The 16,029-nt window shown below is 45.7% G+C and overlaps 1 protein-coding gene across 6 annotated transcripts in view; it reads left to right on the top strand.

Annotated features, from left to right (window-relative positions):
- The window catches only part of TIAM2 (TIAM Rac1 associated GEF 2), a 231,503-nt gene that overhangs the window by 175,997 nt on the left and 39,477 nt on the right, over window positions 1-16,029 (top strand). For all 6 annotated transcript variants that reach the window (XM_039234099.1, XM_039234098.1, XM_039234101.1 and 3 more), the window contains exon 15: window positions 14,061-14,164. In XM_039234099.1, coding sequence (XP_039090030.1) covers window positions 14,061-14,164 — 104 coding nt within the window. The remainder of the gene's footprint in view (window positions 1-14,060; window positions 14,165-16,029) is intronic.

Below are 16,029 nucleotides of genomic sequence, written 5' to 3'. Positions count from 1 at the left end.
GAAAATAATTTTGAACTTGCAGACTGCTTGCATGGTCCTCAGTGGCCCCGTAAGTCTACAGACTATACTTGGAGAAGGGCTGTTCCAGTACATAAGGGCAGTAACTCACATTCCAGGTTCTCAGGGCCACTGCTCAGGGAGAGTGTCACTGTGTTAAACGCTGAAGAAAGCGGAGTGCATTCTGGGCACAGAGAAGTTGCGGAGGGTGGGGGTCAGGGTCTTGCTGTTGGGAGATGTGAGAGTCATTCTTGGGTTTTGTACAGTAAGGTGTGAATGGGGGAGGTGGAGAAGATAAGACTGGCGAAGACCAGGGCACAAAGGGTCTCGTGTGCCAGGCAGGGAGGCCCGGGTGATGAGGAGCCGAGGGGGTGGGGTGGGGGTGTGGGAGGGGGAGGGCAGGTGCACTGAAGCGGCTCATGGTACGACTGAGAAATGATACAGGCATGGGCCAGGCTGGCAGGGGGTTGAGGAGTGGGTGCCACTGGGGTGGCGGGACAGCCCCTGGGCTTCCTTCCACCAGAGCATTTCGGTTGTCAGGGGTCACCGTCCTTCTTCTGCACAGGGTCTCTTGTATTTTATCACTAATAAGTCACCAAACACATAAGTGTAGCCACTCAATAAATACTTGCTCAAATATAGGAATGAATGAATCAAGGATTCAAGAATGACAGGCCTTTGAGCTTTAAAAAAGAAAACCAAATGGGGGCACCTGGGTGGTTCAGTAGATTAAGCATCAGATTTTGGCTCAGGTCATGATCTTGCAGTTCATGGGTTCAAGCCCCGCATCAGGCTCTGTGCTGACAGCTCAGAGCCTGGAGCCTGCTTCAGATTCTTTGTCTTCTTTTCTCTCTGCCCCTCCCTGCTCATGCTCTGTGTCTCTCTCTCAAAAATTAAACATTAAAAAAATTTTAAGAAAAACCAAACCTCCACGGTCTTGCATTTCCAGTATTAACTTGATTTTTCAACAAGATGATAATACTTACATTATATCTTAAAATGTGGTTTAAAGTGCAAAAAATACTTGCCTTATATTTTACTTCCAGTATATTTAAACTTACATTATATTTAAAGTGCTAAGGGAATCAGGCCTTGTTCAGGAGGCTGAGTTTGTGGTGGAAACAATTGGACTTTGAGAAAACTTTTTTCTCCAAAGTTAGCAAATGAGGCATGATGTTTGATTTTAATCTTGATCCTGAATTAATTCAAACCCTAAAGTTGTCCATGACACGAGACTTGCTGTTTTCCACCCCCCTGCCATGGTGAGTCCTCCTTACTCGTGAAGAGTGTCCGAGGCCAAGTAGAGAAACCCGGGGACTTTTTTTTTTTTTTAACTTTCCTGTATTCATTGAAATAAATGCAGTGGCTGCCTGTTCTGTGTCAGGCACTGTTTTAGAAGCACTGGAGATGACAGGAGGGAACACAACAGGTAAAAACTGCTTGAGTACATGGAGCTTATATTTCAGTGCATGGAAAATGGATATAAACAGTAAACATAATAAATAGATTATATCGTGTACGAACAGTTGATAAGTGTGATGGAAAACAAATAGATCAGGGGAGACGGGACCAGGAGGTGAGATGGGGGCAGCTTGCAGTTGTGAACAGGGCACCAGTAGTGTTCAGTGAGATGGAGGCATTGGAACAGGCGTGGAGGTGAGGGATGGAGCCTTGGGGACATCTGGAAGCAAAGCTTTCCAGGTGGAGGGAACAACCACAGGTGCCCCAAGATGGGGACATAAGTGGCATGTTTAAGGCGAATAGCCCAGCGTCCCTGGGTGAGAGAAAGGGGGCTGGGGAGGTGAGGCCCAAGGGCACATGTGAGGCGGGATCTAGGAGGACTTTCCCGGTTCCAGGTCTCAGGAAAAGGAGGGGCCGTCCGTGGTTTTGAGCAGACACGTTGACATCCTCTGACCAGGATTTTAAAACGAGCACTGACTATTGAGAATAGGCTGTAGGAGGCCGAGGGTGGGTTGAGGCTTTTGCAGTGAATCAGGTGGGGCATGATGGTGCCCTTGCTCTCAGTGGTAGCAGTGGAGGTACAGCGAACAGAACTTGCTCAGGGATCGCGTGTGGAGTGTCCAGGAAGGAGAGGGAGCAAGGGCGACTCCCAGGTTCAGCCTTGAGCAACTGTTAGCAAGGCGCTGCCATCATCTAAGATGGGAAGCTGTCGATGGAGCCGTCTGGGGGGAGACCAGGACTTGACTTCAGAACACCTTGTGTTAAGCCTCTATGTTTATAGTGAATATTCCACCTGCTTCGAAAATGGCTGTAAAATGACTTACGCTGAAAGGTCATATATAAAAATTCACAAAATTCATCAAAGCTAGCAACATGAGGGGAAGAGGAGGAGATTTGAATGACAACTTGCCTACTCTAAAGGTTTTCAGGCATAGTATAGGGGCAAAAATATGTTCCTTTATAAGAGAAAATGATGAAGTTTGAAATAGTGCAGCAAATTCCTTTCCTTTCACCCAATTGAGTTGTGATTGGTTGCGTCTTATGAATTTATTTCTGATCCTCCAATTCTCAGCTCTGATTATCTATTTATAAATTGTTCATTCCCGTAACATCTTCAACATGTTAAGGGAAAATGTGACCGAGTTCACCTTATCCAATTTTATGACTTGTCAGTAGCTCTGGGAAAAGTTATTTGGAAAGAGATGTGGGAAATTGTTAGGAGAATTGTTTTGTGTCTTTTGTGCGGAGGCCTGACCGGCTGCCCCTGGAAAGTGGGCAGCCATGGGACCACGAAAAACAGTGTGCAGAATGCTCCTTCCTCCCAGATCTCCCAACAGGCTTCCTATAGAATCTGGAATTTCCAGGGAAGCACTGAGAAGCTTCTAAACATAGCTGTCCTCAGCTTTTCTGCATTTACCTCCCCAACACTAATTACTCCTAAATTGTCACTGGTGAATTTAATTCTGACTTTAATGTTTCAGTTGGTGAATGACCTGTCACACTTCTGTGAGGTTGAGGGATCTTTGCATAGTAATATTAGCAACATTATTTGACTGTCTATTGAAGTGTGTCGTTATGATGTTACAGAAATGAGGAAAAAAGGCTGGAAAATGCTGATAAGGAGCCTAGGTTTCATCAGCTTAATACCTGTGCCCCAGAAATGCCAGTCATGAGGTGTGCCCCAGCCAGCGAGCCTGTTCTTTAATCTTCAGTAAGCCAGTAGGTGTTCACCGGGGAAGGAGGAGGAGAAGATTAAGATATGTAAAGGTGACTATAAATAGACATTTTATAATTTGTTTAGATCCCTGGGAATACAAATTTTCACAGAATCTACACACTCAGTTTTCACACTTTTGGGATTGTATTCTGTGAGAAGTAGGGGGCTGCGCCCGCCTCACCTTGGGGGATTTCGGACTCTTCCTTTTTTGAACCTGGTATTTCTGATATGGAAGTTAGGATTTATTGCCTTGTCATATCACTGTGTACTTACATAATTTCCCTACTAGATTGAAACTCCCTTGAGGAATATCAAGATTTTTAAGACATGGAAGCCAGCACGACTCTTGGGAATAGCAGGTGTGTCCCTCAAATATCTATTAAGTGAAAGTAAGATTCATAGGAATCTCTTTTTTTTAGGCTGAAGTAACCTTTTTAAAAAATTTTTTTAATGTTTATTTATATTAGAGAGAGAGAGAGGGAGAAAGAGCATGAACAGAGAAGAGGCAGAGAGAGGAAGACACAGAATCAGAAGCAGGCTCCAGGCTCTGAGCTGGCCGCACAGAGCCCGATGCGGGGCTTGAACTCACAAACTGAGAGGTCATGACCTGAGCTGAAGTCGGATGCTTAAACTGACTGAGCCACCCAAGCGCCCCCCCCCATAAGAATCTGTTAATGCGAAATAAAGGAGGTGTTCTAGAGAGTGGGTTCTCAGAGTTGAAATCTCTGCTCACCTACACACATATGTAAGGGGACCTGGGATGGCCCATGATGCTGTTCGCCGAATGATATGCCCAGCTGCAACGAGTTTGACTGCTTATCTCAGAAGAAGAACAGCTCACCACCCTCCACCCCCCATTTGTGCTGCTCTGTAGCTTCCATGGGCTGATTGGTAGCCATGACATATGATTCCTTTGGCAGATAAACCAAAACCACAACTAAAAGGGAATGGCCTATATCACCTCTGTAGGGCCATGTGGATAGTGAGATGTGCTTTAAGTTTAATTTGGGGGTAGTAACATGTCTACAAGACTGGATCTGCAGTAAGGGGATCTGGATTGTAGCTCCAGCCTTGTGCTTGACCTTGGTTGGGTTACTCTAACTCCTGTTTCCTCAACTCTTAAAATGAAGGGTCAGACAAAACAATTTCATGGTTTTATTTACCCCCCAGAAACTCAGTTATTTAATAGGCTTAACGTACCAATTGAAGTGATATGAGAATGCGCATTTCTCACAAAAGTTTGTGCAGTGAAAAAAGCAAAGTAATGGATCAAGCATTCCATTTTGGTTTTGCAGCAAATCTCATTACCTCTTTAAATAGCATCAGGTTTTGACTGCTGCAGAGAAGGTGTTTGTTAAGGCTTCGTAATGATAGGCTGACTCGAATCTAAAGATCACAAAGAACCTTAAAAGCATTAATTACCCCTTACATCACCCTGATAGAGCAGAGATGTGTTATTATCATTTTACTTTCACAGCTGGGTAAATCAAGGCACAGAGACACATTAAACTGCTGGCAACTTGGACAAGGTCATGGTCAGTGGTGGGGAGAGAAGTGTATCTTCTTGTTTCTCCCTCCAGGTAGGGGAGATGTGTGGATTTTAACTCCTTGTTTTCCTTTAAAAAAATTTTTTTAAACATTTATCCATTTTTGAGAGATAGAGACATGAATGTGAGTGAGAGAGGGGCAGAGAGAGAGGGAGACACAGAATCTGAAACAGGCTCCAGGCTCTGAGCTGTCAGCACAGAGCTCGACACAGGAGTTGAACTCATGCACTGTGAGATCATGACCTGAGCCACCCAGGCGCCCTTCCTGTTAAGTATTTGTCTATTAACATATGTAGAGTGAAATGCCAAGATGACATGCCGTGCAGGGAAACAAATCCAGGTGCTAACTGGATCCAGAGGTAACGGCCTCTGCATTATCTGTGCTCTTCTCTGAAGGCCGGGGATGGGATTGGGAGCAGACCACCTTGTGTTTGGGGCTTTCTCACTTTAGGGGAAGGTCACTCGTTCAGTAATAGTTTCACTATCATTATTCTTACACCTTTTTTGATAATTAACACTGATTTTCATTAACCTCACAGTAACATGACTATATATTTTATGTAGTTTAGTTCTTTGGCACTCACGTAGTGGACTTGAACTCTAATTTCTCTTCCTGTAAAATCCACACTAACAGCCTTACCTTCTTTAAAAAAGAAATAAGCTGGAGCACCTGGGTGGCTTAGTCAGTTGAGCGTCTGGCTTTGGCTTAGGTCATGATCTCACAGTTTGTGGGTGAGATCGAGTCTGCTTTGAATTCTGTGTCTCCCTTTCTCTCTGCTCTCCCCTGCTCGCACTTCGTGTCTGTCTCTCAGGAATAAATAAATATTAAAAAAAAATTTAAGTATAATTTATGCACCAAAAAATTCACCTTTAAAGGGTACACATCAGTAGTTTTTAGTATATTCACAGAGTTGTGCAGCCATCACCACTATCTAATTCCAGAATATTTTTGTCCTCTCAAGAAGAAACCATGAACCCATCAGCAGTCACCCCCACCGCCTCTCCCCCCAGCCACTGACATCCACTAATCTGCTCTCTCTGTCTGTTGATGTGCCTGTTCTGGCTGTTTTGCATAAATGGAGTCACAGACCATGTGGCCTGTCATACGTGACTGCTTTCACTTAGCATGACGTTTCCTAGGTTCAGCCGTGTTGTAGCATGAATCAGCCATGGGTCCTCTTTAAGGCTGAGGGGTACTCTATTTTACCCTCTCTTAGTCCCACCAGGCTATAGCCCTTCCTGAAAGGTGTTCCTCAGGTTTTCTCTCTCCTGTAGCCCCTCCCCCAATAGAACCATGTGCTTACTCTTGTTAGAAGTTTCCTTTCAGGGTCCTTAGGTAGAATTCCACCTAACTAGTTTGGAAGGGTTTTGAACTTAACTTCTACTTTATTAAAATTCTTAAGTATCTGAAATACGGCGGAGTGTATGTTCGATGCCCCTGAATGTAGTTAAGTGTAGCGTCTAGGGGTCTTTTTAGCTCTGGTGGATACCAGTTTTTTGTAGAACCGAAACCTTAGCTGGAAATCCCTCTTACCGTTGACTGTTTTTCATCAGGGACCCTGATAAGGTACGACAGGAGACCCTGTGCCTTCTTCCTTTGGGTTACATGTATGCTTCGGTCACAACCATAGGCTTAGAAAATGAGAATGTGGGTATATCTGATTCCCTTCTTCCCCCTTCTCAGAAGGCTTTTCTGCATTATGTGGCCTGGTGGTGGCTTGCAGTCCATTCCTGTCCTAAAAACAGCCGCCACATTCCTTTTCCTCTAAAGATTCTTTCGGATGTTGGGGATAGTTATGATAATTGACTGGAATCATGGCAGCCTGGTGTTAAGAAACATTTCCTACCAGTATTTACTTCTGTCTGTCTGTCACCAGAGTACTTGCATTGTCAAGAACATCACCAATTGCAGTGTAACCTCAAGTGAAATGGATTTGGCAGATTTATGAAATTTACATTTTTTTGGCATGGTATTTGTGCTGTGATAGAATTTACTTCTTTGCAATCTTAACAGTGACATTCAGACAGATGCCCTTATTTTTTTTCTTGACACAAAAATAGTAACAATAATGAAACGTAGAGTCCCGGATCTCCAGAAAAGTTGATCAATTTTTGCCTGTATCAGAAGTACATAGCATCAGTGGTGATGTCTTTGATAATGGTACAGGAGGCCTTGACTGGCGTTGGAATGCCGTCAACTCAGAGTTACTGTTTTCTCTCATTGAATAAGTAGTCCATCTCTTTCACTTAAATGGTTTTATTTTCATTCTGTCTCACTGACCAATGATGAGTAGTATTTGCCTGGATGACGGAGCACAGCACATGTCATTAATGAAAGGTGTCATGAATCACTGCATTTTAAGTAAAAGAATGCGTAAAATTTAGGGAATCGGAGTTAATTAAAAATAATGCCATACCAGGTCTGCACATTTAACCTTAAAAGTTTTAAGCTTTTCTGTGCAAAGAAACTCAGTGTTCAGTGTGCTCTTGGCTCTTTGAGAAACTGTTGTGGGCACTAATGCAGAATTTTACAACAGTGGGTGAAGCTTGGAGAAAATGAAAGATCCATAAGATGAAGGAATTCAATTGGATAATTTCTAGGGTTCTTTTCAGATCTAAAATTTATAGATTTTCTACAAGCTGTTCATTTGTGGAATTACGTAGTGGAGATTATAAGAAATTAAATAAATGGAATAGATTGAGTAGATTAAGAACATAAATCTCACAAACTATGTTCTCTGAATGTAATTGGGTATAAAATTAAAAGTCAAAGATGTACAACTGTAATGCCACAGGGGATTAGGTCGTTACAAATGTAATAAAACCATTTATTATTTACTTGGAAATTCTTTGATATTATTTTCTAGATTTTTTTCCGTTATCTTCATAGAAGATCATCTTTCTATTGTTTCCACCTCATCGGGGGTCCTATGAGTTAATGATGAATCAACTACAGTATCTTTGAGCCTAAAATGAGAGTCCCAATTAAATACGCTACATTATTTATCTGAACACAGTGCGATCTTTCTCATTGCCTTATTTAGCGTATTTCATTTTTCTTCAGGAAGTGAGGGAGCTAATACTCCCGTTGCACCAGCTCTCAGCTGTCACTTATGGTTCATTTGGCCTCCTCTTATGTCACGGACCTTCACAGAGGTGAACGTGTAGACGTGGAGAGGCAGAAGTGGTTCTCAGTGAAGGCAGGGATGCGTTGCCCACCAGGGACATTTTGGAAGTTTATGGATTTGTTTTGGTTTTCATAATGAATTGGAGGAACATAGCATTTAGTGGTTGTGGACACGGCTCCTGGATGTCCTGCATGTTCAAGTTCATTTCGCACATTGCAGAATTTTCCCACTGGATATTCACATAGGTGAAATACTTGGATCATTAGCTGAGCCAAGAACTGGCATTAGTTTCCAGATGACCACAAATTATCTCTGTTCCCACAGCCATAGGCTACTTTGAATTTTTTAGGAACCAGCAGCAGACCAATAAACCAAGGGAAGTTTGTCCTTTATTTTGCTCAGAACTTGGCCACAAGCTCTTATCCATTTGGAAAATCAGATCACTGATGGCAGTGCCTCGTATGCCTTTGAACCCACGAAGGAGCATTGGCGCGGGGCTGTGACGAAGCAGCTATAGTTACCATGATTCTCTGCAGTGCAAATGTTGGACAGACTTCTGGAGTGGGTGCAACCAAGCATTTACATATTGAAACACACATTTTTAGAAATTGCAAATTACTTTCCATTTATTTTTCTCCCTGTGTTACCATTAGGGTGCTATATTGCTTTTTGTGAAACTGTGTATGGAGATAGATTATATTATATATGAACGTTATTTCAGGATAGTATTAAAAGAGGGGCTTGGGATGTGGTGATAATGAGAATCTGCATGACAGTGCATGCTTGAAGCATGAAAAAGCATAGTTTAAAAATAATTTTCCTTCTCATTGCCTCTTCTTTGCCTGTACTTCTAGTGAACCCTCAGCCCACAAACGGGGAGCAGGTTTCCCTGAGGCTAGGACCACTCTCATCAATTTATCAAAAAGGTCTTCTTGTAGCTAACAGGTGAAAACATTCTGGTTTCTTATTTGGGGCCTCAGAGTTTGGTATCATCTTGTGATTTTACCTCAGCTCCTCAAAGAGTGGCTGTTTCTAAGAACGCAGGCGGCATTCCCAGCCTTTGCCGTGGGGGGTTCTGGATCATTCTTTCCTAGGGGCCGGTTGTCTTGTCCTCTGGAGGCCACTCCTGGCCGCTGCGGGCAGTGTGCCTTGCCCACCCTTCTCGGCGCCAGAAGCTGCCTGGTGTCTCTGCACTCTGCCACTTGGTAGGCTGTCCTGGAACCAGGAAGAACTTCTCGTCTCTCGCTGGTTGAGGAAGGAGGAGGCGGCAGACAGCAAGATCGCGTGTATGAGGTGGCCCAGCTCGGTGAGCCAGACACCCCGGCTGCCAGCTGAGCAGAGCGAGGGCTCCTGGGCAGTAGCGGCCGACGGGAGACCAGCGGGGATACCACCATGCGCCCGAGCCCTTCCCGGCCCTCCCTGTGGCTCCCCTCTCCTCAGGCTTGCCCCTCCACGTGTCTGTCCACATCAGCACCCGCATAGCCTGGCGCTTCCTGTGGCCACGCGGGAAGTAAATGGCGAAGCCTGCACACCTGCCTGTTAGCTGTGCTAAATTGGAGTTGGAAGCGATGCAAATTAACCTTGAACGCACGCTGCCAGCTGTATGGGCAAGGCAACCTTGACATTAGCATTTCCTGATGTTTCTGTTTTTAAGTTGACCCCCAGGATGTTACTGGAACACAGGTTTGGCTCTCTGATTGTAAAGGATTTGGGATTCCCAGCTGCTTGGCTGACACTGGCACCCGCAGGGTCTGTGCTGCCGCACAGGATGGGAAGACACTGAGTTACTAGACGTCTCCTACCTGGCTTTTTCCTTGCTTGTCCGTAGGGAACGGGAGGGCAGGGACGGTCACCTTCCAGGAGAGCCTGCCTAGTGTGTTGTCACTCGTGAGATATGTTTGGTTTTGAAGGAGAGAGATGTCTGGGCCTGGCCTCCTGTGTGGCACCTGATGTACCTGGTACCGCGGGAGGGGGTGGGGGTGCAGAGCCCAGCAGCCATCTGACGAGAGAGGACATAAATGGAATGAGCAGGTCCAAATGTGTGTCTCGACTTGTGGCGGTGGCTCTGTCATGCACCTGCCATGGAGAAGTCCGTGTTTGTCGTGTTGCATGTGAGATGTGTCACGTGGCCAGCCCTCACCCCACGTTGTTAATTTCCACGACAAATAAGATGAGAGAAGACAGGGTGTACTTACCAGATATAAATGGATATCTTGACTTGGATTTATGATTTTGCTGTTTTTCATTATTTATGATCGTATCGGCTGCCTGCAATTTCTGGAGCAGGTCTGAACTTGTGAACCGTAGCGCTGAGCACGGGCTGGGTGGAAGCACATGCTTACTGTTTTAGGGAAAAAGTGCCCTAACCCGTGTCCTGGTGAATACAGCCGCACCAGGAGGCTCTCCCAAGGTGAGAGGCAGCCTTTCAGTTGGGAGGGGAAGGATATATTTACTCACTTCAGCAGCTGGTGCTCAGGACGTGGGCAGACTATAAGTTGGACTATACATAGGCATTTGGCACCTAGGACAGGATGTCAGTGCAGTGCCTGTTTAAAACAGCTTTGTAAGTAAGCATTCGGATTTTACTGGCCTACACATTTTTTTTTCTTTTTCAAAAAGCCAGTCTGCTCTTCTCCCAAGGCTCACTTTGTTCTCATTTCTCCTCTTGAACACTAAGGGCACACCAGTGTTTATGGGGATACAGGTCCTGGTGAAATTTGAGGCTCCCGGAGCTGGGGTCCGAAGCCAGGGACCTCCCAGCCTGGCTCCCCTGTGCCTTGTGTCCAGGACTGTGTCGGTGCATTGCCGGGAAGTTGGAATAGGGGTCACTGCAGAGACTCGATTTCTGCCCAGATACCATTCCGCCTCTGTGAAATTTGGGTGGTGGAACAGCCCTGAGATTTCCCGTCTGACTCTGGAAGCATCCAGAACTGCTTCCACCGCTCAGATCCCTGGGGCCTGCCTCAGGGGGAGTTGGTCCCTGAGATCCATTCTGTCTACGCTCATGTCTCAGAGAGGATCTAAGCTGTACCCAAAGGCCCTATGGTTAGAGGGTAGCAGAGGAGATAGGGGAGCCTCACTGATGCACGTTAAAGCCTCGTTGGCAGAGGTGGGCGGAGTCTTGACCCCAGGAGGGGCAGCCAGTGTTCTGTTCCCAGCTAACCATTTTGCCTTTGTAAGAGGTACAAAGTTTCGGGAGTGCTCAGCATTTCAGTTCTAAAGTTTTGTGAATATGTTGAATAGATGACTCAATTCACTTGGCACCCAATTTTGACATCAGCCGTGTTATTTTCCCTAGCATCCATCTGGCTCCTCCAGGCTCCTTATGCCCGTGCCATGTCTGAGATCTTCGGGGGACTCAAGGTCTCCTTCATCTTTGTATCCCCAGCACGTAGGACGTATCTGATACGTAGTAGGTGGTATAGACATCTTCATCATGGATAAACGTCTTGATTGTGTCCTAATTCTTGTCCTTGAGACAACTCTTGGGAAATGCTGACGCTCTCTATTTACAAGGTAAACGTGGCAGTAATGGTGACCTGCCTCTCTTGCCCGGCTGAGGTGCTATTACACCGTATGGCTTCTGTGATGTTGCTCAGGTCCTTTGTTATTTCTGAATGAACAGAGGTATGTCCTCTGAGGGCCTCTTTTCCCCTGCACACTCTGATTGGCTTTACTAGGGTTCACTCCTTGGTCTACTTCATGTCTCAGTCTGCCCGTAGCCCCGCTGCCGACTGCCGACTCCACACCCACAGGCCCGTGTGGACTTTCCTGGATGGCCGGACTCCTGACCGTCTCCCACTGGACGGCCCACATGCCTCTTAGACTCAGAACTGCCAGAGCTAAGCTCATGAGTTCTACTCTGCCCCTTCCTGTTCCCCGTCTGTCCCGTCACCGACGGCAGAAAACCAGGTCCTCTGCTGTCTCTTTTCCAGATCTTCTGTGAAACAGGCAGCAAAGAGGAGATCCGTGGGGTCTACCCGCTCCGATTTCTGTGTTCATTTCCTTGCTCTTACTCTGAGTTCATTTGGGTCTTTCTACCTCAGACCAATAGCGTCGCTGTGACTTTCTGACCTGTTTTTCTACCACAGGCTTGCCCTCTATCAACCCCTCTGTCACAGGGCACCCTTCCCCCTTCTCCACTGTAGCCACACTCAGCACGTTTCCGCGCGGCGCTGGGCTCTTCCTGTGATTTGCCTTTTACTCAGCTGCCTCTTGCTTCTGGAATCCTCTCTCCCCACTGCTCACTGGTCATCATCCTTAAAGACAAATAGATACCCCTCAGATTTAAAGACTGTTCACATGTTTCCTTTGCTATTAAGTCTTTTAGGATCTTTTGCAAAATTAACTTCCTGACTGTCTCCACCATGTGGACTTTTCTCACGTCATCTGTGACCTGTCACCTCCTCCAGGGCTAGAAACTTGCCTTGACATAGTAACTGCATCTCCTTCATTTTTGTACCCCTAGCACCTAGCACAGTGCCTCAAACACAGGCAGTGCTCAAACAGTGAATGGTGAATGGATGGATGAAAAGGTGCCTTTGTGCTAAGTACACCAGGAACACTGGCTGGTTTTTGTGGTTCCTGTCGGTTGGTCTCCCTTAAACACAGGTGCACACGGCAGCCTAACGAGGCAGTGATGGAGGAACTTTGGGTTCCTCTAGGCTCAGGGTCTAATCTTGCTTCCTGAGCAGTCAGCCTGCTGGTGCCTGGACTGCCTCAGTGGTGTGGTGTTAGGGGCCTGGCAGAAGCGAACCAGAGTGTCCCCACCTGTCACTGCTACCCGACATTTTCCCAGGGACGTCTCCTGCATCTGTGATCAGCACTGCCTTATCCAGGCCAAGTTACTCCAAAAATAAGTGTGACTTGAACTATCTGGTTCTTTTCTGCGTAGGGTTAGAATCTTGGAAGCAGCAAAAGGAAGAGAAATTAGAGCTCCGGAGTTCTGTAGACCGTTCAGATGTTTTCTTCAGGTCTCTCCTTGTCTTGGGAGCAAGTGCCTGTGTGCTGGTGGGTTATATCAGCATGGATCATGGACCGGCATTCCTATCCATGAGTTTCACCAATTTCCTAGGGCTCCCATAGCTTCTGAAGGTCTAGAGACCAGTGCCCTCGCACCCATCATGCTGGACAGTTTCTTTGTCAACATCTATCTACGCCTGGTCAGCCTAGATCAGCTCAGACAGGTTTGAGATCAGTGACTTCTTGTTGTAGCTTTGGGACCAGAAACCACCTGGCTTCACCTGGTTGAGGGGACAATCTACCAAATACAACAGTTAGAATGGAAACCTGTGTTATATTTTGAAAAAGATTAAATTTTCCATCCTTCTTAAATTTGTTAATTTGAGAGCCATTGGAAAAATTGGGCGTGGCAGGTGTGTATGACTGTAGGTTGGAAAACACATGCTCTACTTACCTTTGATACTACTTCTTAACCATCACTCTGGAAGTTAACACAGGCTTGCTATTCTTATGGGGCTTTCAATTCAGAATAAAATTGTGATTGATGTCAGAAAAAGAAGAATTAAGCTTTCAAAGGAGCAAGTTTTAGGTTATAATAAGGGGCTATGATACTGTATCGTTGGTTTTCTAAGATAACCCTGGTGATTTTGCCCTCGCTTTGCCAAAAATGGGGAAGTACCAACAATGGTCACTGGTGTTTGATTCTTGGTCCAAATACATTATTCAAGGTCAGAGCTTAGTGAAGTACTGTTTGCACGGAAATAGGTAGAGTGACAAGACATTTAAGTCACTGTTTTTTTTTTTAATGTTTCTTTATTTTTGAGAGAGAGAGCAAGCATGTGGGGGAGGGGCAGAGAGAGCAGGACAGAGGATCCGAAGTGGACTCTGTGCTGACAGCATTGAGCCTGATGTGGGGCTCGAACTCACGAATGGCAAGATCATGATTTGAAGTTAGACGCCCAATCGAAGGAGTCACGCAGGCGCCCCTACGTCACAGTTTTGATTGGTCATTGGTCACCTTTGACTGAAAGTGGCAGGAGATGTTGCAGCTTCCTTAGTGAGAGCCTCAGTCTGTTTCAGAAGATCAGCTCATGTCCTGAAGGTTCACATCTGTGCACTGCCTGCTAGGCTGTGGGTTGCTTTTTCCTGTCATCTCTTTCTTTAGCTGAACCCTTAAACCTGTCGTTATTATTCTCTGCAAGGGGCCAAACTCACTCTTAATGTGTGTTTTTGTCACTTTTTATGCAGATTTCAGCAACGTCCCTGATGTCACAACTGGCCTGAAAAGGAGTCAGACTGATGGTGCCCTGGCCCGGGTTCCCCACGGGGAGAAAGCAGGGCAGACGTTCGGGGTAAGATGCTGTCCCAGAGCTTAAGGAGGAACCGGGCCGACCGGCGAATTCTGACCTCCAAGTGACGGGGGAAGAGCATGGGGTTATCTGATTCCTAGGTGCACCAACTGAAACAAACATCCCTTTTTTCCTTAAGGGAAATAGTTTCCTTATTTATTCGAAATGAAATACAGTAGGACAGTTCTGACACAGAAAACCTAAGTTCAGGCTTTCTGAAAGTCTTGTTTAATGACTTATTCCTTTCTTACCTTTTTTTTTTTTTTTTGGCCAAAGATAAATTATTTTTGTAATGTTATCACTTTGTTGTGGTACAATACATAAAATATGGTATTTTAACCATTAAATTTTTTTTAACATTTATTTTTGAGAGAGACACAGAGTATGAGTGGGAGAGGGGAGAGAGGGAGACACAGAATCTCAAGCAGGCTCCAGGCTCTGAGCTGTCAGCACAGAGCCTAACATGGGGCTCGAACCCAGGAATGGTGAGCTCGTGACTTGAGCTGAAGTTGGATACTTAACCTACTGGGCCCCTGTTTTAACCATTTTTAAGAGCACACTTCAGCCATTACCGCTACCCATTTCAGAACTTCCGCATCAGGCCAGATCGAAACTCTACACCCATCAGACTGTAACTCCCCATTCACAGCTTCCACCCTCCCCCCCCCAATGACCCCCGTGTAGCCTCTGTGTCATTTCCTACATCATTTGCCTGTTCTAGGTCCCTCGTGTAAGTGTGACCGTACATTATTTGTCCTTTTGTTTCTGACTTATTTCACTTAGCATGTTTTCAAGTTCACCATGTCATAGCAGGTGTCAGAATTTCACTTCTTTTGAAGGCTGAATAATATTCTGCTGTCATAAATGCTGCATCTTGTGTGTTTGTTCATCTGTTGGTAAACATGTGGCTTGTTTCCGCCGTTTGACTCTTGTGAATAATGGTGTACTGAAGACTGGTATACAGATATCTCTTTGAGTCCTTGTTTTCAGTTCTTTTGGATGGAAGTCAAGGAGTGGAATCGCTGGGTCATGCGGTCATTCTGTTTAGCCTTTAGAGGAACAGCCCACCTGTGTCCCACAGGGCTGCACCATGCTACATGACACTTAGGGGCAGCCGTATGAGTGTTCTCATTTCTCTGTATCTTTGCCAACACTTGTTATACTCCATGCCTTTCCTACATTTATCTTTTATTTACTTATTTATTTTGGTGAGAGAGCATGTGTGCGCTTGCACGTGGGTGGGGGAGGGGCAGAGGGAGAGGGAGAGAGAGAATCTTAAGCAGGCTGTATGCTGAGGCTCGATCTCACGACCCTGGGATCATGACCTGAGTAGAAATCAAGAGTTGGAGGCACCTTTTGCCACCCAGGTGCCCCTCCTACATTTTTAAATGTTCATGGACATCCTTTCAGAAATGGTCTGATTGATATGATGTAGTTTTAGTTATAACCCTGTTTTCAAATTCTTGCTTTTTTGTCTTAAATATGAAATAAGAATGGAGCTACATAAGCTACAACAAGTATTTAAATAAAGCTGACGTACAGTCTGCTGGCTTACGCTAATACTAACAGGGGCCAGGACCTTTGAGGAGAGGCCCTGTGGCACACCTTTTGGTGATGGTCACTATGAGAAAGGGGATTGGGCTGGAGCCTGTCTGCTTCAGGTGATGGGCCCTCACCTCCCGCCTTGCACTGCTCCCCCAATTCCTGATTCACCTCCTGTGAAGTTGCTCTCCTTTCCGATTCCTCCCATAAAGCACTCAGGTGCCTGCACTGGGCTGGCTGTGACCCCAGGATGCGGCAGCTTCTACTAACCTGAAATCGTCAGCATTTTTAGTCTTAGGCCTCTGTTCTGTCTCTGGCGGATTATT

The sequence above is a fragment of the Hyaena hyaena genome, unplaced genomic scaffold, assembly GCF_003009895.1.
Source record: "Hyaena hyaena isolate Hyena2069 unplaced genomic scaffold, ASM300989v1 scaffold_81, whole genome shotgun sequence".
NCBI classification, from domain to species: Eukaryota; Metazoa; Chordata; class Mammalia; order Carnivora; family Hyaenidae; genus Hyaena; species Hyaena hyaena.
This window is presented reverse-complemented; position numbering and strand designations above follow the sequence as displayed.